The sequence below is a fragment of the Lonchura striata genome, chromosome 2 (genome assembly GCF_050655825.1).
Source record: "Lonchura striata isolate lonStrDom1 chromosome 2, ASM5065582v1, whole genome shotgun sequence".
Lineage (NCBI taxonomy): Eukaryota > Metazoa > Chordata > Aves > Passeriformes > Estrildidae > Lonchura > Lonchura striata.
Window position 1 is genome coordinate 44217241 of NC_140704.1, and position 25556 is coordinate 44242796.

The 25556-nt window shown below is 42.9% G+C and overlaps 4 protein-coding genes across 15 annotated transcripts in view; 3 read left to right on the top strand and 1 right to left on the bottom strand.

The window, feature by feature from the left end:
• The window catches only part of FYCO1 (FYVE and coiled-coil domain autophagy adaptor 1), a 45410-nt gene extending 39401 nt beyond the window's left edge, over positions 1–6009 (top strand). For all 12 annotated transcript variants that reach the window (XM_021531258.4, XM_085573286.1, XM_085573289.1 and 9 more), the window contains 3 exons: positions 170–380; positions 1664–1773; positions 2200–6009. In XM_021531258.4, the coding sequence (XP_021386933.3) occupies positions 170–380; positions 1664–1773; positions 2200–2275 (397 nt within the window). In that variant the 3' untranslated portion in view covers positions 2276–6009. The remainder of the gene's footprint in view (positions 1–169; positions 381–1663; positions 1774–2199) is intronic.
• Positions 6010–6806: 797 nt separating this feature from the next.
• CCR9 (C-C motif chemokine receptor 9) lies at positions 6807–19995 on the bottom strand. Its single transcript, XM_021531300.4, has 3 exons — positions 17710–19995; positions 11226–11286; positions 6807–10710 (listed from the first exon to the last, which is right to left on the bottom strand). The coding sequence occupies exons 2-3, from the start codon at positions 11241–11243 to the stop codon at positions 9550–9552; spliced, it is 1179 nt and encodes a 392-aa protein (XP_021386975.4). The 5' UTR covers positions 11244–11286; positions 17710–19995; the 3' UTR covers positions 6807–9549.
• On the top strand, positions 17100–24482 carry TMPPE (transmembrane protein with metallophosphoesterase domain). Its single transcript, XM_021531265.3, has 2 exons — positions 17100–17262; positions 19911–24482. The coding sequence occupies exon 2, from the start codon at positions 20000–20002 to the stop codon at positions 21314–21316; it is 1317 nt and encodes a 438-aa protein (XP_021386940.3). The 5' UTR covers positions 17100–17262; positions 19911–19999; the 3' UTR covers positions 21317–24482.
• Positions 17100–25556, top strand: part of GLB1 (galactosidase beta 1) — a 41071-nt gene continuing 32614 nt past the window's right edge. Inside the window, exon 1 of the mRNA XM_021531263.4 lies at positions 17100–17262. Within this exon, the coding sequence (XP_021386938.3) occupies positions 17209–17262 (54 nt within the window). The 5' untranslated portion in view covers positions 17100–17208. The remainder of the gene's footprint in view (positions 17263–25556) is intronic.

Here is a 25556-nt window from a genome sequence, read left to right on the forward strand (position 1 = left end):
TAGGTTTTACCTTCATCTGAGGATGAATTTTCATGCATCTTGTGGACATGTTCCAAATACACTGTGGAGTCTACCTGAAATAGATGGAAAATAAAAATCAATGATAAGTGATTTTGTCTGAGTAAGTGGATTGTATCTCTTCAAGTAATTGTATATTTCTCCCTCACAGGATGAAATTACCCCTTACAGTAGAAGAGATCATAAATTTTGGAGAAAGCAACAGAGAGCTGTTCATCAAATCTAGCACCTACAGTATCATTCCCATCACTGTTACAGAGATGGGACTAACAATCAGCTGGATCTTCTCATCAGACCCCAAAAGCATATCCTTCAGCGTTGTCTACCAAGAGTTTGAAGACACACCTCTGGATCAGTGCAAAGTAAGACCTTTGTCTCCTTACTACTTTAGAGGTTGTATTGCTCTACACTCATCCAAGCTGCAGGAATTGACAAGTATTGCTATGAGGTCTTCACCAGAATGCCAGTTGCTAAGCATTAAGGATTTGTTTCTCCAGTTAAGCTGCAGTTCTGCTGAAGGCAAAGCTACATCTATAATGTTGCCTGCAAAAGCTGAGTTGAAAAGCCCTGTAGCTTCTATTGGTTGTATCTGAAACTCACCCAGTATTATTAATCAAAATTGAATGTCCAAGTCTGCAAAATTATCTTTTTTTCTGAATTTCACTTAGTACGTAAACTCTTTAAGGTTGGTTTTGCCAGGCCCTTGAGCAGAAGCCACAGGGAAACAGGTAACTTTCTTGGTTTGCTACATTTCTTACAATGAAGCATATACTTAAGTGCCCTTCATGTGTAAAATCTTTTTGCCATGCCCTAGGTACCCAGTTTTATATGTGCTATCCATATTTCATGAGGATTACAGATTAAGTGAATCTGTTTTACTCAACTAATTGCAAAGTTTTGCTGAACACAAGGCAGCTGTTAGTCTAATCCACCGTGGTAGGATGAACTCTATGGCTGTGATATACTGGGGGAATAAGACATTTATATAGCTTGTGTTAATTCACTGCAAGGTTATTAGCTCCATGTAAAATATCTCTTTTTCTTAATCTGAAAGCTGAATGAACTATGAATGCTGCTTTTGTCTTGATATATTTCTTCGGTAAAACTTTGTGTTTTATAGGGTCATCCTTGATCTATGTCAGCTGCTCTTCTGACAGCTGTGCTAGGATTTTACAGCAAAACACACATAGAACCACAGATACACACACTTTTGCTGTAAGCTCAGATAATAAATTGAGATTTGCTGAGAAAGCTTATTTTATAACACAGGGAATAGAAAAACATATTAAAATATATATTTAGCTAAATCCTGCTCTTGGATATATGGATTTAATGTACCACTTGATTAAGTTATTAAAGCTTCTTAGATTAACATTTAAAAGTTCAAGATTTGATTCTATCTCTAAAGCAGAAATTAATAGCCATAGGTTGGTGCTGTAAAGATATAATCCAAGGAAAACAGATGTCTTACTCTGAGATTTTATATTGGATGAGTTTTTAATGCTAATCAGTTAGAATAATTCTTTTTACAGGCATAGATGCACTTTGAGAGTTTCAAGGTGGCTGAAATCAAGGTTTTCTGAAAGAAAATGTCAATTTATAGGGAAGACAGCAAGCTTCATTTTGATTTGCTGTTGAATTCCAGGTTCTTATCCCTATGACTCGCTGCAACTCTCATAAGGAAACTATCAGAGGACAGGTGAAAGTCAGAAACGCTGGAATCTATACGCTGATATTTGACAACACATTCTCTAGGTAGGTCCTAGCCAGGCGTAAAAGGTGAAATAAACTCGGTTTTATAGGCTGTGGAACTGATCACATGTACCATTATTCTGCCACTCAGAAGTAAGTATAAGAAAATTTTCCATGCCAAGAGGTCTTCAAGACTGAGTTTTCGTTCTTTTTCTTGTTTGGGTTTTTTTCCTACCCCCGCAGCAGAATTCCACTCTTCTTCCTGAACCTCTGGGAGGGTTAAGAGAAACTAAGCAAGTCAAGTCATTTGTGACTCATTCCAAGTTTAGTCAGGATTGTCATCTTTTTAACAACAAACCTGACGGCCCTTGTGCAGGCATACTTCTTTTTGACAACAGTGAATTGAAAAACTGTATACACTTTTAAGGCTTTCCCCTCTTTGTTGGCTTCAGCTAACGTGATCTTTTTGCTCTCTTTCTTTCTTAACAGGTTTATCTCAAAAAGAGTGTTTTATCACTTGGCTGTTGAGCGACCTGTCATCTATGATGGAAGCGATTTTCCATAGCCTTTACTATACTGTGTATTTTTAATTAGATTTTTAAGATATGATATTATTTATGTACATGTGTAAGCATTCTGATTACCACTGTGTTTGAAGACTTTGAAACTATGCAATAGTTCTAATGCACTTAAGAGGAGATGTGTACACTAAAAACAGAAACCTTTTCAGGAACACTAATGGTTCTGTACTGTGTACAGACTGCTGAAAAGCCATGTTGTGTGGTTTAACAGGTCAATAATAACCAATTTTCTTTTCAGTGAGGAGAAAAATAAGTGTGGGGGTATCTAAATGCAAACTGAAATTCTCTGATGAAAATTGAGTTATTTTTCTTCCAGAAATATCCTTCAAAAGGAAATTTAAAGAAAAATGCATATTTTTGACCTCTTCACTGAGGTGTAAACATAACCATCTATGTTCTGCTGTACTGCTCTTACAGTCAGAGCAGCAATTATGCAATACTTCAGTCTTCACAATTATTGTAATCCATCTAGAGTTTTTTATCTTTTCCAAGTTTTATAAGCAGCAAACCTTAGGAGTTTTATACATTTTGGACTTAGATTTGCTAAGTCTTAACTGGCTTTTTCCAATGCTTTGGCACTGAATGCTGGTTACAAAATAATAAACACGAAGCAGCAACTCCTTTCACTTTGGCTCACTGTATTTTGTATGTTGGCCTATGGAACCCAGTTCCTACAGTGAGCACCAGTGGCAGAATGCAGAACATTTATTCCCCCTGTGGAATAAAGTACTGCTCACTGGGTGGTATTGGGAAGAGGAGTATTCCTTTTTCCTGCCTTAGCACCTTAGCATTCACAGGAAAGCACAATTTCTGGGGAGATCAGCAGCATCTCTCTCTCTAGACTACATGGAAGGCAGCAATAATGTTTAAATGGGTCTCAAAATGTCCATCCAAAGCAGAACTCTCCACCCAGTGGTGTTAGTGCATTCTGTCCCTTTCCTAAGCCTTGCAACTGTTTCCTAAGCCTAACCAGCTGTTAACTTTCCATCTCAGATTTGGGGGCTGTTAACACTGCCTTCTAAAGGAAGACTGGGTTCTTGCTTATATATCTCACTTATGCAAAACTTTTTATGCAAACCATCTGCTTTCCATATAGAATTTCAGCTTTTTGTCAAATACCCAAAAGTGAATTTTTCTGTACAAAAAAAAAAAAAAAAAACAACTCTCTTCCAATAGAATGGCAAAACATTTGGCAGGAGAAAGAAGAAAAGTTCTTTCTCCCAACCAGCCCTCCTCATAATTTAAGTGTGTCTGATTTCTCATGTTACTGTTCTCCTAGGAAACCTCAGACCTGAAGGGTTTTAGTGCAGCAGTTAGTAGAAGACCAGCAAAACCTGTGAGGAACCCTGCAGAGACTTGGTAGCAGCTGTAACTGTCATACAGGGGTCATGGTGGGAGACAGAAAATAAAGCATGAAGGGAAAGAAGAAAAAAGGGCAAGCATAAGCTGAAGCAAATGGTTTGGGGAGAGGAAAGGGGCAAACTTTTAAAAGCAAGGAGAGGGATTATGGGAATGAGCTCAGCTAGGGAACGTGGTCAGGAGAGGCCAGCTGGTGTTTATGTTTTGCCAGTACAATCCAATACTCATAAGGAATCTCCCACCCCAAAGGACTGATTGTTTAAAAGGTGGAGATCACAAAGCAAGTGTTGGACATTTACACAGGAGCAGCTGTGGCAGAGGGAAAATTCTGATCATAGGAAAGAAAATAAATGCAGTTAAAGCTAAAGGTTGCTCATAATTTGTTCCATTTGTTAACAATCTATAATACAGTGATCCTGAAACAGATTGTGAAAGAATGACTACTTTTCATGGAGCACCTAGGATTTAGGTCTCTGACTCATCAACAGTGTTCCCTTGCCTTCCGCTGCCTTTTTCCCTCTAGTGGTGGTGTGCTCCCAACCCTCTGTCAGGCAGAGTGGTCAGTGGAAGGGGCAGGCTCCTGAAGGCTGCAGTGGTTGTGTGCATGAAAATGAGATGGACGAGAGACTGAAGTGGGCGATGAACAGCAATAAATGGTTCATGAATTACAGCATATTTCAGTGTAGAAGATGTTTTATATTTAATTAGGCTAGAAGAGATTATTTATTGCTTAAAAATGGAGTACTGTGTACCATACGCTATGCAATTTCACTGAGCTGTTACTGAAGTCTGCTGCAGTTTTCTTTTAAGCTTTTAGGTGTGGTTTTTAAAAACATTTTGCTGTTGTTTACTTAGAATACTAATTTTACTGGGATATCTTTCTTAACATGCCAAATGTAAGGTAAAGGGACACTGTCAAGTATCTGCAGCCAAAATATGACATCTCTGTTAAAAAGTATTTGAAGCCTATCTACTAAAAATAATTTGATTGCCCTCTTGATTTCCCTCCACATCCAGTTCTTGACTTTTTTTTATTCTGTGGCAAATGTTTTTAAGCCCCTGTTCATGTAGCTCTCAAAATAATTGTCTCCATGTAGTAAGCCAGATGTTTTTCTGGAGGTCTCTCATGTAGACAGTCCTGAGACTGGCTGAAGCCTATGATAGGGAGAAGGAAAGTAAATCCACTGGATTGTTTTCATTTAGTATTTGAGTCTTTATGGTCCCTTTTCTTCAGGTTTTCCTGCCCTTTGAGACTAATTTTATGGGGGTTTTTTCTCTCTCTGAAAGACAACTAAGAGTGGGAGTCAGAAGCTGTAGTTTAAAGATTAAAAGAAAATGTTTGCTTCTGACCAAAGACAGTACTTAAGGAGAAGAAGTTTCAATGATGAAGTATCAGGCTGGTAAGGTGCAAGTGGACAGGAGTGCAACTGTTCAAAGAAGCTTCCCAGGAGCAGCAATCCCATCATAACAGCTGTAAGAGGTTGTGCAGTGACACTAAAGAACCTGATATTAGTAGAGACCTTTTGTTTAAATGTCCCAGACAGTTCATTACTGGAATCATGGAAACCCAGTAAAGGACTTTGCACAAGGGCAAGCTTGTGCAAGAGATTATTTCATTGTGCAAGAGATTATTTCATTCAAGCACCCCATTCTTCCATTCACAAAATGCTTGTTCATGTGAGCTATGCCAGCAATGCTGAAAAGAACCTTTTATTTATAGGTGCTCAGGTGATGTGTTGAATTAGGATTTTATTATCTGCAGGAATGCAATAAAGAGAAAAATATTTTAAATTGATCATGAAATTAATTGAAGGAGATTTCACATTCATAGGACAAAGAGATTAAACATTGTGGTCAGCATAAGCAATTAGATGTTTTTATGGGTGCTGGAAAGCATAAGGAGATATAGAGAGTAAGATTTTTTATTACAAGGAGGTTTTTGCAAAGGAAGGAATGTAGTTTCTTCAAGAAAATGACAGTGTTCCTTTACTCAACATTACTCAGTGTTTCTTTATGAAAAATGAAAGAGGTATTGCACAAGAGTGTACCACATTAAAAAATAGCAAAGCTACCAAAGCCTGACTTTTTTCTTAAAACTGAAATTGCACTATAGTTTTAATTATGCTCAATCATGGAGGTTGTAACTTGTTCAGAAGCATCTTTTGGTCTTAACTGCCAAAGAATTGCAAGCCCTGTTCAGATCAAACTTTCTGCTCCAGATATGGGAAAAATCATGTATACCAGTGTCTGTACAGTTACAGAAATGTTAATGGTTGTGTTGGAATGTTTTTCTTTATGCTTTTTTTTTTTTCTTTTTTAACCTCAGGAATTTAAGAATAAAATTCTTTATCACTGCAAATGTTTGTCCCTTTTTTGCCTTGTAGAGATAGCATTGTGTGGAAGATAAATCTGATAATTGTATAATCTACTTGGGGGTTTTATGAAATTTATATTACCGTCCCCTCATTTCAAAGCTAGAATTACCAGTAGAAGTTTCAGAGCATCTCCAGAGGTATCTGGAGTCCTGGCTTCACATTCAGAAGTTTCCTTCTAGGAAAGGCTCCAGCAAAGCCTAATCTGGAGTGTGAGGGACTGCAAAGAATGAGTTTTATATAGCCAGTACATGTGTAAGTGACAATGCCTTGTGGTACCTCAACTCTGCAGGGAACTGCTGCAGCCATTGAAGTCTTTATGTCCATCTCCAGTAATGTATTTTTATCCATGCTGGGTAATATCCCCTCCCTTGGTGCCAGGGAAAAGGCTCTCACAACCCTACTTCTGCCTTATATTTCTTGGTCTGTGCCCCAAGAACTGGTCTTGGTACAAACAGGATAACATTTTTCTGTGGGGACCATGTGAAGCTGCCACAAGGTTGTCATATCCTCTTCATTATTCTTTGAAGTGTCACAGGGAGGCTTGAAGTCCAAATATAGTAATAATTCCTGTACTTACACACCCTTCTGTCACTTCCCTGCTCTCTGGAAGAGGTGCTTCCATAAAGATGTCTCTGTTTCAGGCAGAGCAGGCACCAGGTAGGCAGGTTTGCTTGCAGAGAGTGAAAGTTTCCCATGGGCTCTCCCAGCTTCCTCCCCTGGTACCACAAGCAGGCTGGTGCTGCTCTACATGACTGCCTGCACCATGGTGACAATGCAACACTTGGGGCAGGGACGAGTCCGGCTGCCTCTTTGAAGAAGAGCAAAAGCATGGGAGACTACAGCCCAAACCTGGGAACATCTAGGAAAAACTGACCTCAAAGAGAAGGGAGGGGACCCAAGCTATGGAAGATCTCAGGCCTTTACCAGGACTTCCAGCAGCTGCTGGGTGCTCATCCTGCTAGAGCTGTGCATAAAACATGAGTAGAATCCCCTGGGACTGCTCATGAAGCAAGGAAGGCAATACCCTTTGCCTGTGAGGAAACCTCCCGTCCTGGAAAAGAGCATCAGGTGAAGGCTGGGGACACCCTAGCCAGGCACAAGAGGGATTGTGGTGGGATAAATGCAAGTAAACTATCAAGGCAGAGGGACAGAGGAGCCCAAGAAGGGTTTGACCACGAGGAGCTGTGCTGCTGGGAGACAAAGGCCCCCAGCAGATGCAAGAGGGATTAATGGCAAAAAACACCTCCATGACTGAGTCCCTGCTTTGTGCTGACCAACAAGAAGGGTTGCTGATGAGGCTGCAGCCAGAGGGGTGCAGGGAGACAGCTTCCCCCCGAGTTTGTGTGGTGAGAGCAGCTTGGGAAGCCACCAGCAGCTGCTGAACTGCAGGCAGCCGTGGTGGAACAAACCCCAAGAGTAAAAACCACCCCCCAGGGAGGTTGTTGGTCTCCAGCTTCCCCTGGCACAGTGATGGGAACAGCCTGACTCAGAGCAGTCACTGCATGACATAGGGACAACTCTGTCACCCCAAACTGCTGCAAATTCATTGCTGTTTCACCACCCTCAGCAGTTTCACCTGCTGATTGAGCACGAATATTTCCCATTGCATTTTGGGGACTGGTGAGATGGCCATGAAGTTCAGGTTCCTGGGGCTTGTGAGACATAGTGCAGGGAAGAGGAGCTTGCAGCAGCTAAGGTTTGCACACTTGTTTGCATAACTCAAGGGCTCTTTGGGAGCCAGGAGAACCCTCTGAGTATGTGCCCTATCACCCCCAGCCTCAGGAAGGGGTAATAGGGCTGAGCTGCTATGGAGAAGCATCTTCCCCCAGTGTGGTCCCTCCTCCCCTGCCTTTAGAAACCTGCTCTGCACCCCAGCCTTCATGTCAGGAGCCTAAACCTGCTCTGGTGCCTGCAGGATTCTCAGCTGCAACTTCCACACCACAGGGGTTAGGTATTTGAAACAGACCCTCTTAGCAAAGTTTTCCTTTGGCTTCTTTTGAGAGGGGTAAATGCAGTGATCACAAACAGGTTATGTGTATGGATCTGAACTGGGAAGGATGCATGGGTAAGAAACAACCAGTTCATCCCCTTGGTGTATGTGGCAGTGCCTTTATTTAATTTTGGCTTCTGTTTGCTGAGCAAAAATCACAAAATATACCCATACCCTTCCTATACATACAGTGAAAATTATATACATCTTTGACCATTTTTCCCCCTAAGGAAAAGGTAAAAAAAAATCCTAATGAATGTATATGAAACTTGAACACCCATCTGCCCAGGTATACCTTATTAGCTAGAAAAGCAGCATCAAACTCTGCAGAAAGCTCTTGTTTACCAGCATGCTTTAATGTGAAACAGTGAAAACTCTTTTTCCCTGCAAGAGCTAAATACAAGAAGGTAAACCAGGTTACATGAAATTATTTAAAACAAAGCCTCCTGAGCACTACATCCTGCAATTAAAGAGTGGGAGGTGCAGGCTTTGGTCAGGCAGGACTGGCAAGGCCATGTCCCTGTGAGAGGATGAGCAAGGCGGAACAGATATATGATGCTCTGTGGGCTCAGGTTTTGGGGTGCATTACAGCACACCACTTCTGGCAATGGCAGCCTCCACAACCTGATGTCTCATTCCAAATTTCATTAGGTTTGACACTTAATTACTCCCTGTCTTACTGGTGCTATGTTAAATATATTTTTCAAAGATATTGGTGCATAACTGGTGGTCAGCTGAACCATGGGTTTGGGTTTTGTGTTCTGGTTTATGACAGCTTTGCACCATGAAGCAAATATCCCTGGGACAGACAACTATGTCTCCAAAGTCCTTAATTTTTTATTTTGAGGGGTGATTTGTTTCCAGTATGAAAACAGGAGCCATTGTACATGACATCACACAGCTAAAATACAGGAATAAGAAAGACCACATTCTACAATGCTCCCTTTATGTATATGAACAACTGGCTTTTCTTTGCAAGAAAAACCACCTATGCAGCCAAACAGAGTTGCATTTTCCCAGGCACAGAGAGCAGCATTTGCTCACTGCTACAAATGAGTATCAGAGCTAAAGACCATTCACCTTTACACAGGATGGGATCTGGTGTAGGAATCTGGCAGGACTCCCAAGTCAGGCCACATTCATAGGGGAACCTGGTGTGACAGCAAATGAAGGCTGAACCCCCTGCTGCTGCTTCCTGCAGTCAGAATGCTTCATCTGCCTGTGTTGCTGCCATAGCTGGGTGTATCACCTGCTATGAGACTTGTTATTTCAGGTTGTGGTCTGAGCTGCAGATGGGCCAGCTGTCACAAAGATAGTTTTTGACATCTATCAGTTCTGTTTATAGCAAGTATGTTTCCATTTTGCTCCCATCTGCCAAAGGTTTCCTGTTCTCTCATCCAACAGCCCTCAGTTGGGTCCTGCACGTCAAAGACAGGCCCTCAACCCTTTCTGCCCCTCTGGGATAATCTTTGGGGTATACAGATGGTCTCCAAAGAGCTTGTGCTTCTCTGGAGAGGAGAAGGCGAGGACTAACTTACAGGATGACTTTGCAAGGAGGGGACATAACAGAGGAGGCCCAGTGAGTGTTGAGGATCAGGGAGTTCCTGACCCGCCGCCTCCCCAGCATGGCAAAGGACCAGTTTGAGCTGTGCTCCTGGCTGTCACAGGCAGAGGAGTGCTCCTGGCCCCTGCTCCAGCAGCAGCCACAGCTTTGCATCATCCTGCCCAGTGCCATCCTGAACCGCTCGCCAGCAAAGACATAGAGGAAGGGGTTGAGGCAGCTGTGGAGGAAGGCGATGATCTGGGTGACCTGCAGCCCGATGTCCAGCTGGTTGGCAGCCTGACAACTGTGCACCACCCCTGTGTAGGTGTTGATGGCTTTGATCAGCAAAACAATATTGTATGGGAATTGAGAGAGGAGGAAAGCGGTGAGGATCATGGTGATGATCTTCAGCGACTTCTGCTTTTGAAATCTTTTGGCTTGTAGGAGGGTGTTGATGATAAGGGCATAACAAATCACCATGACAAGGAGCGGGAGGAAGAATCCTATGATAACTTTCAAGGCCAGGACTGTAACTCTGAAGATCACATTGACGTTTGGTGGGTACATAATTTTGCAAACTGTTACATCACCCACCTGTGTGCTCTGGCTGTAAATGAGTTCTGGGATGCACAGGCTCACAGATGTCAGCCAGACAGCCAGGCACATGAGCCTGCTGCGCAGGAGGCACCTTCGCTTACAAGTTTTAGCTTTCATCGCTTGGACTATAGTGATGTACCTGTCAAAGCTGATGCAGGTTAGAAGCAAGCTGCAGCCATAGAAGTTGATCTTATACATACTGTTCACAACCTTGCACATGAAGTCCTTAAAGATCCATCCATCAGAAGCAGCTTTGGCCCAGAAGGGAAAGGTGAAAAGGAGCAGGAGGTCGGCGATGGCCAGGTGAAGCAGGTACAGATCCATCATGCTCCTCCTGAAGTGGTATTTGCAATAGACAAGCACAACCAAGGTGTTCCCCACTGTGCCCACAGCAAAGATGAGCCAGAAAAACACTGGCAGGAAGGCTTGAGCAAACTGCCTGACCTGCCTCTTGTCACACATGAAGTCTGTGCTGTTCACTGGGTTCTCACACAGGGACAACACCATGCTGCCATTCCTGTAGTAATCCAGGCTACTCTTGCCAGGATGTGTGACCTGCAATAGGACATCTAGTAAATTTCTGTTGAGAGCCTCAGTAAAGTGTACGTTTGCCCCTCTCCACCAGATGCAATTGAAGATGCTTAATATATTCCATTTAAATAAGAAAGTGCAAAGACTGCCAGTGAAACAGGTCATTTCAGATTGCTTGGAGTGTGCAGCACAACAGAGATTTATAAAAATGACCCATTGAGTGAATAACTCAATGAGTCAAAATGTCAAAATGACAATTGAGTGAAAAACAAAAGAACAGTTCACGATGTCTGGCCAACTTCAGTTACTAAAATGGCAGGTAGAAGCACTATGTCTGTCAGATAATTCAAACCATAATTTTCTTGGCTTCAAATACATAACAAAAGGCAAAATGCCCAACTTGGAAAGAAGGGGAGAAGTAGTTTTTGTGTTACTGCTATGTTGGGATGGTACCAGTGGCTCAAAAGAGGCAGAAAACTGATGGAGATAAAGAGGAGGGAAGGAAAAGGAGATGAACAGTGACATAGCTGTATACTCACAACACTTGCAGCTGCCATCTTCAGCCAGATTGCTCCTCAGTCCTGAAGTAAGCTCCGTAGCCTGGAGAGGAAAGATGGGGGAAGACAACTGATTTGAAACAACTCTGAAGTAGGACTGTGACTCTCTTCCTTGTAGTTCTTCTTCTTCTACCTTTAATAAAAACCTCAAATCTTTGAAACAACTCTGGCCGGAAAATGAACAAACCACACAGAAATTTATGTCGCTGATACAAATTATTTACTTATTTCCATTTTACAAATTTACATTTAGCCTACATTAGGTCTTCAGCTTCTCTATGGCACTGTGCTGATTAAGTCCTTGGATGTACTACAATGACTGCAATCTCATTTTTAACAAGCTGTAGACTCCTCAGTGTGCACATGTAAAAAGTAATCTAAAAGTGCTGTACCTTGCAAAAGATTCATGAGCAAAACTGAAATATTACTCTTAACTGATTTAGCAACTAAGAAGGAAAAGTACCTGGCTTTACTAGTACTTTGCAGTCTTAAATATTTGCATCCTCTGCAGCAAGTGATTAATCTCTACCTCCAACTTCTCTTTCTTATTTTTGAGTTTAGACACAGTGCTCATTGTTGTTGGCCTGCAAAGCTGATCATTAAGCACCAGTAAACAAAAAAATTTTGGGCTTTTTCTGTTGTAGATTGCTTTTCTAGTTGGTCTACCATCACAAAAGGTAGCTGAGCCTGGTGGGCTCGATGCAAGACAAGTGCACCTAAATATTCCATATGTTCTGCACCAGCTTGTCCAGAACAATACCTGGGGATGAAGCCTGGTGACAACACAAGGTGGGTCATTGCTACTGGGGACCTTCAACTAGCACAGACCTTTCCTCCAGACCCCTTCAAAAGCAGCTCATGTAACCGAGAGGTCACCTTGCAGAAACCACAGCAGAAGCGGATGGAGCCAAACCTCCTCCATGGGGAAATGGCCCATGTTCATGCTCCGACTTCCCTCTGACTGCTCATTGTGGGCTGACTAAAAGCACCTGTGGCTGGCAGCAGTCAGTGAGCTCCTGATTTCTCCCCAGAACATGTCATTGAAGCATCTGGTGAAGGGTGCAGAGCTGTGTATCCCCAGGGAGCTTTTTAATGTTATTTTCTTCTAGCTGTCAGACCTACTTAAATTGCAAACAAAAAGATCAGTTTGGTGAGGAAAAAAAAATAGGTGATTTGTAATTTAGTTCTTTTTCCATGGAGGCTGCTTGTGGGAAAGAGAGACATGAATAGCGGAGGAGTGAAGGGACTCATCGGGACAGTTGCTGCAGGGGCCAGCTTGGATGTGGCACTCAGTAGTCACACTCTGCATGTGATGTTTGCTCTTTACACCTACAATTAACCATTTTGTAGGCTGAGCTGACTGTGTGCTCCTGGGGCCTCAGCCTGATCAGACCTGTCACAGACTGTTTACTCTGTGGTTTTCATGTTTTAGGTACCTTAAAAACATGTGGCAATCTTCTCTTTATTTTACTTTTATTTTGTTGTTTGTTTTTTTTTTTCCTGGTAAGCTCTTTTGATACCAAAAGGACAATGTATCATGCCATCAATTTTTTGCTCATGTGCATCATCTAGTACAGGGCAAATCAGAGGTTACTACTAGGCTGTGTCCTGCTGCAAAATACTTTCACTGGGGAGAAAAAAATACCCTTGAACAAGAAATGGATTCCTTTGGGCAGCTTCCAGTGTCTTTTTGGGAGGCTGGGACAGGAATGAGGAGCCAGGTCTAGTCCTGCCCTCTCCAGGTTGCCCCACGGTCACAGCTTCCCACTGCTGCCTGCCAAGGCTGCCAGCAGGCAGGAGTCAAGATCGCAGGGTCTGTCTCATGACCTGCAACACCAGGTGCTTTGCAAACAGCAAAATGGAGCAAACCAAAAGTATGCCACCTTCAGGAGGAAAGGCCAGGCTATTCCTGCTGCAGAAGTGGGGAAACCCAGGGCAGGATGGCAGGGAGTCCCATGAAGTCCCTACTGGTGGCACATCTTTATGTGATAACCATCCAGAAGAATGTGGCAGGGAAGACTTTGAAAAGGAAGCCAGTGAGAAGTGGTTAATAGAAGTATGAACTTGAACATTTTATGTCTTCTTTCTGGTAAGCTGCATGCAAATCATGTTGATTTAAGTTCTCCTCTCTGTAGGAAGTCTGAGCACCATGGGGTTTTACTTTAATGATGGTGTTCAGCTGTGACCAATGTGCGTTCCACTCATACTTCAAGGAAATTTCCAAATCACAATTCAGGCTCAGTTCCAGTTATGGAGAAAAGAGTGATTCTGGCTAGGTTTTGAGTTGGGCTCTGCTGTTACTTGGCACCATGCTCATATCAGCAGCAAACCATCTCCTTCCAAGGGAAAGGAGCCCAGGATGGTCCATGATCAACTACAAAATCTCCCCTAAGATGTCTGTGTATCTCTAAAAATTGGTTGTCATCTTGAAACTGTTCATGGAACAGGCATAGGTCTGTATGATGATACAGAATTTGGTCTCTTCCACCTCCTGGGCCACCCTGTAGAAAAACAGAAGAGGGGGGAGTAGATCTCAGCCAAACTCCAGGGCACCTGCTAAGGAAAGCACATGTGAAAACACAGGCAGAGTCTCTGGGATTAGGGATGAGTTACTCTGAGCTTGCAAATGGCTGCCTGGCAGTTGATCCATGGTAATTATCCTTAATTCAAGCTAGTTTGGCCCTTGGTATAATGCAAGGTGATTCAGCATTGGGAGAGCTACATTAACTGTAGTAGGGTAAAGGCATGCCCATAAGCAAAGCCTCTAATGCAAAGGATCTTCACATTCTTTGGTCTCTCCTTCATTAATCTGAACCCTCACATTCAGGATTTAAGTGACCTTAATCAGACTTAGTTTAATTCTCCCTGGAAGTAATGTAATAAGTATAATTTAACCCACCACTTTACAGAGCCAGTCCCACTGTACTAAAAGCCTCCAGGGCAGAAAACCTCCAGCCCAGAACACAGGCAGCTGCCTATCCTGTTCATCACTTTCCTGCCACATGACATTTGTTAAGTGAGTGTTGCTGACAACAGCAGCTTTTTTGCCCTCAAGAACAGAAGCAGAATAGTGTGAATGTTAGTCCTCTTACCAAATTTCTGTCAAACTGGCTCCTGATTTGTATCCTCACTCACTGCCATCCACAGTTAAATCCTTTCATGCAAAACCAGAGATGAGACAGTCAGTTCTTGCAATACCAGCATGCATTGTGAGATAACTTGTGATTTCCCTTCAGCTCATATTGATGCGGAACTAAGCATCTCTGTTTTCCTTAAAAATATATTGCTTTCATGTTCATCAAGAGAACTTGATGAACATGCGAAAAACATGAACAGATGAACAGTGAAACACTGTTTTTGGTTTTGTTTAAAGTGAGAAAACTAATACCACCAGCATTTCTTCTATGTCTTCTTTTTAGCTTTGGGGTCCTTAAGCACAATTTGGGGAAGATTTTTAAAATTCTTAATTTATTGCAGGTACTATAAGCAGAGAAGTACTTAGCTTGACATTAGCTTTTACTTAGCTGGAAAAATTTTGCAGAAACAGAACAAAACTTAGGGCTATATCCTCTTCTGAGCCTGACCAAGAAGTTTCCTTTTTTCACAGTGAAAACTTCACCATGTTTGCATATACCTATCTTTTAACATGCCTATTTTCCTTCCCTGAGGTAAAAGGAGGACATTAAACTGCTTCATTCCAAGCAGGCTGCTTGAGAGTGCAATAACTCCTCAGATGGTCTGTTTAGGGGAGAGGCTGTGGCAGCAATTCAGTGTCCTCTATGAGGAGGGTATTTGCAGTCAGTGAGACCAGTGGGTCTGACTGCAATTCCAGACAGGTTACTTGCTTATGTAGATTACACACAGGGGTCCCTGGGGATTTCAATAAAGAGGAAACAAAAGGGTCTTTTTGTTCCAACATGGGTTCACAGTAATTTTAATTAAAAAAAAAAACAGCTCAAAAACTCCCTGAATGGTCCTGGCAATTAGAACATCCATTACAAAAAATGCATCAGCCCAGGTCTGCACAGGTAAGCTCCTGAACAGCTGAAATAACAGTTTTGGCTGTAAGAATGGGTTGCAAACACAGAGCCTGAAGGAAAAAAAGATATTATTTACAGTACCCTAAGTGTAGCAACACTTCCTCCACAAAAATAGGACAGGTTTAAATTCTAGGTACTGAAGATACACAGTTATCCAGTTTCTACCACAAAAAATATATATACATATTTCTGTGAACCAAATTCCTGTTTGCTGGCAAGAAATGTTTTAGCAGTCTCTGTAAAGAGCCTTGTCCCCAGCAGCTTCTTTTACAGAGCATTTGGCAAGCGGGGATAGACAAACCAGACCCCAAAGACTGGTGTTAAACCTTCTCATTCCTGTCAGGTCTTCAGGTTCCTGTCCTCTGAATTATTAATTTAAATTGGGAGCTGCCTGTGCCTGCTTGCCTAGTTTGGAGTACCCATTTTAAAGTAAACATTCTTTTGGCTGCATCTGGTGCCAAGGGATATAAAAACTTTACAGATCTCAGGTCCAACTATTTTAGGAGAAGCAATGGCTTTGTTACTCATACTGTAGGCTGGTTCATACTGTGACTTTTAACTCCTGAGTTAACTCCCTGCAGAAGTGTGCAGGGCAAAGCGATACAAGGAAGCTCACCAGGGATGAGCAAAGGAGCTGCACACCAAAGATTGAGAGACCATGCCACCGGTGAGAGGTGAGAGCCTTAGTTGGCTACACAAGGCACCGGATACAAGGAACTGCATTGGAAGTGCTTCTACACACAGCATGAGGAACAAGCAAGAGGAGCTTAGAAGCCTTGGCTCAGCCCCGGAGATGCGCAGTCACTAGCAAAAGCGAGCCTCCAGGTAAGGATTAAAGGACAAACAAATAAAGCAGGTGTGATTGTGGGAGTCTACTATAGGCCACCCAGTCAGGATGACAACACCAACAAATTAGTCTTTAAGCAACTAAGAAGTACCTGTAAATCAACATAGCTGATAACAGGTCCAAAAGATTCCTGAAACGCCTAACCTCTTGGTACTGGTACTATGAGAACTGACTGGGAAAGGTGCCGTCCTTGATTTATTGCTTGTTAACACAGAGGGACCTGTGGGCAAAGTGATGATTTGTAATTTCTTGAGTGATGATTTGTGGCTTTCTTGGCCACAGCAATAATGAATCAAGTTTAAAATCTGCTGACAGGAGAACTGCCAGCAAAACTTCAACTCTGGATATGAAGTGAGCAAAATTCAGGCTGCTCTGGGAACTAGTTAGTGAGGTTCCCTGGGAAAATGCTTCTTTCTGCCTTTTTGCCCAGCCAAGGTGGCAGAGGCTGCGAATGTTCTGGCATTCTTCTGGGAAGCTGGGGCAAGTCTTTGGCTTTGGACCAGCTGGAGCGTGAGTGGTGCTGCAGATGACGGTCTGACACTGGAGGTAAAGGCCAGAATCAGCTTTCTGCCCTGGCAGCTATTGCATGGGAGCAAACTTTGGCGGTGTGCTCAGCGCTGGTGACTGTCTCTTGATTTCAGTGCAGGGCTCCCCAAAGTGCTTTAACATGGGAAGGAGACCACCTAGACCCAGTGCTTCCCGTCAGGATGATGGGCTGTCTAGGCGAGGTAAAGGTCAGCAAGGCCTTTCCATCTTGGAAACTTTTGTGTGGGAGAAGTTCTTGCATGGATTTATCATCGGCGGTTGCATCCCAAAGTCCCCCGGAGCTCGCGGCGCTGCACGTCAGCGCTTTAACACGGGAAGCAGCGCACCGGGCTCACAGCCGGGCTGCGGGGGGCGACCCGGGAGGGGAGGGCGGGAGGAAGCCGGGCTCGGAGGGGTGGGGCGGCGCTGCCTGGTGGCGCGGGCAGGGAGGAGGAGGAGGAGGAGGAGGAGGAGGAGGAGGGATGCCGTCCTGCGCCGGCCGTTTCCCGGCGGAGCCGTCAGCTGACGCCGCCGTTTCCTGGTGCCGCCCGCCATGCTGCGGCTGCTGCTCCCGCTGGCCGCCCTGGCCGCGCTCCTCGGGGCGGCGGTGAGTGCCCGCCTCGCCTCCCCCGGCCGGGGACAGCGGGGCGGCTCTGAGGGCCGAGGGAGGGCTGGCAGGGGCCTCCTGCCGCTGCCGGAGGAAGGCGCTTCGCCTCAGTCCTTTTCTCAGCCGTGAGCGATGCAGGGCGGCGCACGGGCGCGGGTGCCGGGCTGGTGGCTGCGCCGAGGGGTCGGTCGCGGAGCCGCGGCAGGGAGGGCTCCTGCCCTTCTCCCGAGCAGGCCGGCCGCTCCCGGCCGCTCCCGGCCGCTGGGGCCGAGGAAGGGCTGGCGGTGCCGCCCGGCGCCGGGGCTCGGGGCTGCCGGCCCCGGCGCTGCCTGCGCGCCCGGGCTTCGCTGGGGCCTCGCTGGGAGAAACCGGTACCGACCCGCTGGGAGATCCGTGGGATAAACGTGCTGATCCTGTGGTGTGCGAGAGGAGGGAAAGGGGCTTTACCTGTTCTCCACAGATTCTGCTGTAGCAGCCTTGTCCCGCGGGACGCAACACCACAGCCCAAGGACGAATCCTCATGCTCCACAGTTTCCGTGTTTTATGCCTCGAGTTTGAGGCAGAGTGACACTATTACCTTGGTAGATGTTGTGGTTGGATGGGGCACGGGTGGTTAAAGATGTATGAAAAATAGAACATCATGTGAGATCTTATGGAAGGGGAGTTTGGGTTACAGTTTGTGCACTTTGTTAGGGGTGAGGTTGTTCCTGAGCCTTCCAAAATTTTGAAGGTGGCAGGCAAGAACAAGTACTCTTCAAACTTGATAGTATTAGCACTTTTGGAGGATTTAATAGGTTAATTTCAAACAGATAAAGTACTGTAAAAATACATTGTTTCGAGAATTTGCTGCCATGGGAGGTTGTAGAACCAGACAGTACTCAACAGATTTTTAAAAATTGATTTCCCAGATTTAAATACGGCAGGCTCTTAAGCAACATCCAAGACTTTCTAACACCCATTTCCAACAAGAAATGACTGTGAAGGATTTGCCCTCTAAAATCCCTCCTGTAGCAGCTGTGTCAGTTGAAGGAGCATGACGGAGCAGACCACAGACTGTGGCCAGGGTCCTGTCATTTCTTTATACACTGTTTCTTACTGCCGGTGTCCAGACAGAGTATTGCATGGTGCCTAGAAGACCTATGGACTTGAATCAGTAGGGCATTTATTGTGCTCTTATCTTCCTAGCTCTGTGTGTTTTCTGCAGAGACATATGTGCAAAATAGCACTATTTCTTAAGAGGAGTTCAGTAACAACTGAGAGGATTTGAGGAGCTGAGGCTGGCAAGTACGATTTTCCTTATCAGCTCACAGTTCCCTGACATAAGCAATAAGGGAAGGGGTCTTTTTAAAACTTGGTCGAGTCCTCAGAGTAGATCAGGGTCCTGTCATCACAGATGTGCTAATGTTTTTTTAAACTAGCTTGAGAGGGTATTGCAGCAGATAAGCAACCTGGCAAACTGGGGTTTGCAGACTTCTGGGCTCAGGCTCACTGCTGAGCCCTATAATGCTGCTTTTGTACCCTAGTTCTGAGACATTTTTTGCTATAATGATCGCTTGCTTTTTGTATCTAAGTGTGGATTGAGAGACAGGAAGTGTTTTGAAAATAAGTATGCTATTATGGGGCTATTATGTCAGATATGGTCTCTCTTGTATATTATGAAAGACTTACCAAACTTTTTTCATCTATGATTACAATAACGGGTTTCTTCTAAATAGAAATGTGCAACCTGAGCGATAATAGAAACACCATGACTGAGCAAAATACAGGGCAAACCAGGGAATTCTGCTACCATTCAAACATAACTGATGCTTGCTTGTTTGTTTCAAGTCTGTGAACAGTCATGCATTAGATTCTGTACTCCCTTCTAAAGGAGCAGGGTGTGGTATTTTAATCCCTTTTCAACTTGGTTGCATCCTGTTAGACCAGGACATACTAGAACAGGTGTTGAGTCTTGGAAAACTTTACATGTAGTGGAAGTGGGCTGGAAATGAGTAGTGTGAGTTTCACTGATCCTACTGATCTTCAGATCCTAGTGATTTTCAGGGCTTTGGAGAAATCTGATTCACAACAGCAGGCAAAGATCCATCTGCTGATCATCTGCAGTTTCTGGGACCACAGTTGCATTGTTCCAGTGGAGATTTCACTGCTGCTGTAGCATCTGCTAGTAGAACCTCTTGCATTTGGTAAGAATGATGTAGGGTGTTGCCTTCTTTGCAGATGGAGCCAACTGCTTGGCAAGAAGAACAGAAATAATGTATTAAGGTAATATCACAAGCAACTTAGTCCCAGAACATGTACGGGATTTACAAATGCTGTAATGGTTGTTCCCTGGACTCACTGCAACCCTGTTGTGATGTATTGCCATCTACTATTAGGAAGTCTTGATGAGAAAAAAGTGTTTAAAAGAAAAGGGGGTGTGGGGGAGAAATGATCGAGGGAAACAGGGAGCTTGGAAGGGGACTTCAGCATCCAGTCTTTTCTGTTGTCTGATTTACTCCACTTCAGGACATCTCTGTGTTGTTATGACAGTGATTCTGCATGACCCAGCATCTTGTGTAGTATGTAGAGTAACAATCCTTTATTGCAGTCTGGGAAAAAGGGAATGTGTGTAATATTTTAAAGCGGCTCATACTGGTTCCTGGTTGCAGGCTTTGTTGACCCAAGGCATCCCTTCATAACCACATTATTGACTTCTGGAGACTTCTGCAGAACAGAAGGGAGCAGTCAGGAAGCAAAGATGATCTCCTTCAAGCAACTGCCTATTGAAGCAAAGGCTGCAGTGGCTGCAGGAGTGGTTTTCTTCTCCATGATGCTATCACGGAGTTACCTGGCGGAAAAGCTCGATTCCAGGACGCGGCGTTTGCTTCTAAGGCTGCAAATGGCACTGTTTGCTAATACACTCATGTTGATGGGATCTCTTCATGTTTGGAGGAGCACAGTCACCACGTTCACTAGGTCTTCAGCTGCCAGCTCCTTCTGTTTCATGCTGTGGAAAATAGCTGTGTTCATGTTTCTAGCTTTGGCTCATTCAAGCTTTTTTACATTGCTATTTCTTGTTGCAGAAGAGCCCTATTTCTTTTCTTTAGCTGCCTACACTTGCTTGGGGGCCTATATTATTCTCATCTTTTTCCTCTTCACTCTGGGCTCCGTAGAGCAGGCTTACAAGTTCTTGGCTGGGAGAGGCGCTAAGGCAGGCACGGGCAACAAGAACAGAACAGCACTGAAACCAGTTCTGGCAGTCTTGCTGACTCTTGTGCTGACTGTTGTTGGGCTGTTAAATGCTTCCCAGCCCCCTACTGTGAATTCAGTGGAGATTCCAGTTTACAAACTGCCCTCAGCAATGAATAACCTGAAAGTGGTTTTGCTTTCAGATATTCACCTGGGGCCTACAGTTGGGAAGACCAAGCTTGCCATGATAGTGAGAATGGTTAAGGCTTTAAAACCAGATATCACCGTGATTGTTGGGGACCTGTCTGATGCTGAGGCAAAGATCATACGACCTGCTGTTGAGCCTCTTGGAGAACTTGATTCCCCTTTGGGGACTTACTTTGTCACAGGAAACCATGAGTACTACACCTCAGATGTTAGCAACTGGTTTGAGCTGTTAAAATCATTTAATATTCAGCCATTGCATAATGAAAATGTGAAGATTGTTTCACCAAAGAGCACTTCTGACTGGTTCTGCCTGGCTGGCGTGGATGATATTGAAGCAGATGTGTTGCGCTATTCGGGACATGGCATGGATTTGAAAAAAGCTCTCAGAGGTTGTAGCAGTGAGCATGCAATAGTGCTCTTAGCTCATCAGCCAATTGCTGCAAAGTGGGCCCTTCAGGAAAGACCAGACATAAATTTAATTCTCTCTGGCCATACTCATGGAGGGCAGATTTTCCCTCTAAATGCAGGAGCTTATCTTCTGAATCCATTCTTTGTTGGCTTGTACCAAGTTGGGCAGAATACCTTCGTCTACGTCAGCCCAGGAACAATGTACTATGGAATACCCATGAGGCTGGGCAGCAGAGCCGAAATAACAGAGATTATTCTACGTTCTCCTTGAGGAGTTTTCCATTTGACAGACTTCTAATTTTTTTTTTTTTGGCCAGTATATTTGCTCTTCTACTATGAAAGCAAATCCTTTTTCAGGGAAGCCAGAGAAGATGTGTTGGGCTGAACTTCAGTAGGTTCTGTTAAGTTTGAGCAAAAAACACTAACTGTATTTTGGGCTTATGAAACAAATTTGGGACATGTTAAATTACTCAAGTAATTATGTCTTTGAGTTCATTATCATTGAGGTTCTGCATTTAAAGATGACACTGATGTCACAGAGATAATGTGTGTCCTGTGCATGTGTAGTAATACCTGTGTCCTGCAGCTACTTCATGTTCCACTGTTTGGTATCCATCAGACAGCTGCCTTACCAAATTTCAGACAGGTGAAGTTCTGAGCTTGTGCACTGAAGTCACTTATGCATGCTTTGCAGAAAGGCCTGCAAGAGTGTGCACTGAGTATGTAAACTCTAGGAGGCTTTTGCTAGAGTTGTTATGGGAAAGGAAGAGTTTAATAGTTTAGGATTTGTTTTTTTTTTTAACTGAGACTGGATATTTTTATCCTGCTAGCTGTCTGCAGCATACACCAGGGCTTCCAGTCTGTGCTTCTTACTAGTACTGTCAGTTGCCAGGCATCAGTTCTGAAATTCAGTTTTGTCCAGTTAAAAAGTTGGTGAGGCTGACACCAAAAAGTGAAAGGAACTGTCTTTCTCAGGCATTTTCCCCAGAACAGCTGGGCATCCAGTAATTGCTTACTGAAAATAGCTCTAATAAAAGCAAATGAGGACAATTCCAAAATTAACTTCTGTTGCTGTCTGAGCATACAGTACCTCCTTATAAAAAACACTAATTCCAAAGCTGAAATAATCAGTGTCTTTTGTCTTCATTCTGTATTTTTTTCTTTCTGCCTAATTTCTCCTCCATCATTTTTCTCTTGCAAGAGTAAATAAATGCTATTTCAATACAATGCAAATAAGTTAATGCTTGAAATTTGTTAAAGACTTTAATATTTAAGTAAATTATGTCCTCTTTTAATGAGACTAAGCTCTGCAGCAGGTGACTTTCCCTAAGAGCATTTGCATGTCAGTGTCCTGGTTGTCTGATGGACACATAGGAGAGAAACTGCTATGGATAGAGGATTTGGATAGAGGATTTTTTCCCATCTTTCATAGAAGGTCTTATCATAAATTAACATAATAATGGGATTTTTGAGGTATTAGAAAATAATTGATATGAACATTTTTGTTTCTATATCTTTGCGTTCATGTAAGAAAGCCAGGATGTAAAATAATATGTGACTTTTGTCCAGGCTAAGGAAAGACTTTACTTCTGTGCATCTTCTCTCTCCTCCTGTCCCACCTCATTTCTGCTGCATGAAACATCAAGAGCCATTAGAGCCTGGAAAACCTGCCTGTTTGCAGTCTGCAGCTGTAACCACAGGGTTTCCCTTGTCCTGCCTTTCTGGCCACCAGTGCCTGTGTTCCTCTCAGGCGGACTCACAGCATGGGGCAAAGAGAACGCTTCTTATCCAGGAGACTGAGGTGGGAGACCAGAGCTGTGGTGTTAAGTCTTTTCCTGCCTTCCTCTGTGATCCTGAACCAGACAACCATAAACACTCCGTTTCGTTCTTCAGCTTCTGTTCTCATATTGAAGTAGATAGATAGGAGTGTGTTTGAAAAATACTGTAGTCTTTGTAAACTTGAGCGTTTGTTTTAGATTTTGGGGTTTGACTTCATCCACTCTAAATATCTCCCAGACAGAGCTTCTAATTCCTATGCTCATTTTGTATTCTGCTCTTCTGTACAAACATCATATATTTTTACTCAGGAATAATGAAAAATACTGTAAATGTGTCACAAAGCTTAGTGGAATTGTTGGAGAAGTCAGTCCTCTTCTGAAAGACTGAATACTTTACCACACATGCTCTCTTCTTGCCAGATTAGATAATTTCTGTTTCCCACCACTTACAATTTTGTATACTTTTTTTAATGATTTGGTGATAATATCTACTTAAGTATCCTAAAGTATCCATGTGTATTCAACGCTGCCCACTGTCCATGTGAGATCCATCTGAGGCTTTTAGCAGTCAGTGACACATAGTGTCATATGGTCTTAGGAGGAAGGAATTTTGATTGCCTGTAACTCTGGTTACTTGTCAACTCGCCTTCAGTTGAGCTGTGTTCTGGATTTAGTGGTGCAGAGTATTCTCACCTGGCCAGTAGTCCAGGAGGATTTTTCCACTTGTTGCACTCAATGTTCTTACCATGTTAAAAAAGCTAATTGTTAAGCCTGTTTCCACAACAGGAGGCATTTGTGGGACTGATTTTAGATCGTGTCAGTTTCTCAGTGAGTTGCTAGTATTACTTTTTTTTTCCTGCCCTTTTTTGTTTCTCTCTTCATTCTGATCAAGTGTGTGCAAAAACATAGCTGAAAAGGTCCTTCCATTCCAAAATTTCTTCATTACTTTGTATGTACCTCTCTTGGAAAATGATTATGTATAATTTCAGAAATAGATAATGCACCCTTTTAGGAGTGGTCATATTGGCATTTCATATATTTATTGAGTTCTCAATTTAGTTCTTGCCCTTTTTTTTGTATCTCCCTCTGAAAGGTTGTTTGCTGGTGATTACTTCTTACTTAAAATGTTTTCTTTCTGTGCCAAAGGATTTCAAAGCCTTTTCTTATTTTGCTTTTTAATTTTGAATGGAAAGTATCCTAGATCAAGTTTCTGTTTGATAAAAGGAATGAACTGTTTCTATAATCTCTCTAATCAGCAATCTCTAACCGTCCTTCAAGGTTCTTTCTATACTTTTTCCAGTTTGATATGAATGTACACAATGCAGACCTGTGTTCAGTATTTCAGATGATGAAAAATTGTTGTGCTGCTTATTTTTTAAATTGTTAATTTTTTTTGTAAATTTTATGTGTGTATGTAATATATTTAATCTGGATAATTTAACTAAATGAATATATATTTCATCCTATAAAAGGCCAGTTCATTAGGGGCTGAGGAAGAGTTAATGTCAGAATTAATAGCAGAATATAATAGTATCATCACTTTGTGAAAATTATATTTATTATATAATTACTATAAAATGGATTGGAAAACATGTAAATTGTGGTATAACAAATGCTTTAAATGTTGGGATTTAATAAAACTTTATTCTTATAATCAACCATGAGGCTCCTAATGACCTTTTATTTTGTACCAGGATGCATTGTAGCAGTTTGTGCTGTACACACTCATTCTATTTACCAACAAAAAGCTACCAACAATAAACCTGACTAGTTTTGTAAACTCTTACACCCCTGCTGCTAAATAAGTCATGGTGGAAAGTGGGAAAGGCCACCATTAAATTTGCCTAAAGCCTAATAGGAGAAAAAGGTGCAGACAGCAGGGGGAGGGATGTGATGCAGAGAAATGGACCACTGAGAGAGCAGAGAAAGGTTACTGTGAGAATTTTTTTGGAATGGACAGAAGAAAATGAGTGATTTGTGGTTCTCAGTTTTGATGCTTAAGCTTTGAGGTAGAGAAAGGGGTGTTCTGTGATTGGTCTAAGAGAGGCTAAAAATCTTCAGAGACGGAGGATTTGTACCCACATTTGTTTGCTTTCTAAATAAGATAAAAACCATCTGTTTTGTAAATTTGCAAACATTTGTTTGCTTTCTAAGTAAGATAAAAATCCTCTGTTTTGTCAATTTGGGGAATGAGATGTTTGCCACTGATAAACAGTTCTGTGTGTTGGAGATGAGAAAAAAATCTTATGTTAAGAGACATGCACATTATAAAATGTTGAAATAGCATTAAGGTTGCAAAAATAAGCTGTTGATTTAAGCAAGCACAAATTCTTTAGTTCTTTTCCATGTGAGTATGCTCTGAGGATGTAAGGTGCAACATATCATTGCCTGTAAGGGTCTGAATTTTCAGCTGGGCACTGATGATTTGGTATGAAGGAACTGGCACCCCAAACAGTGTTGTTTGTGTTGCTTACCAAACAAGCAGAACCACTAGCCCATCTTCTCGGGTGACAAAGTGGGAATGAATTCCATGCATATCCACAACCCAGTATACAGCATTGGCAGAGCCAGACATAAATTCATGAGGACAACTCTCTTGTTTTTGTTGCAAGCTCTGGATCATCCACTGACAATGAAGTAATGCTGAAGAATTGATAATGAAGGAAGTCTTTTTACAATGAATGATGAATGAGGTGAATTCAAGGTATTCTGGTAGATTCCTCCCTCTCCTCA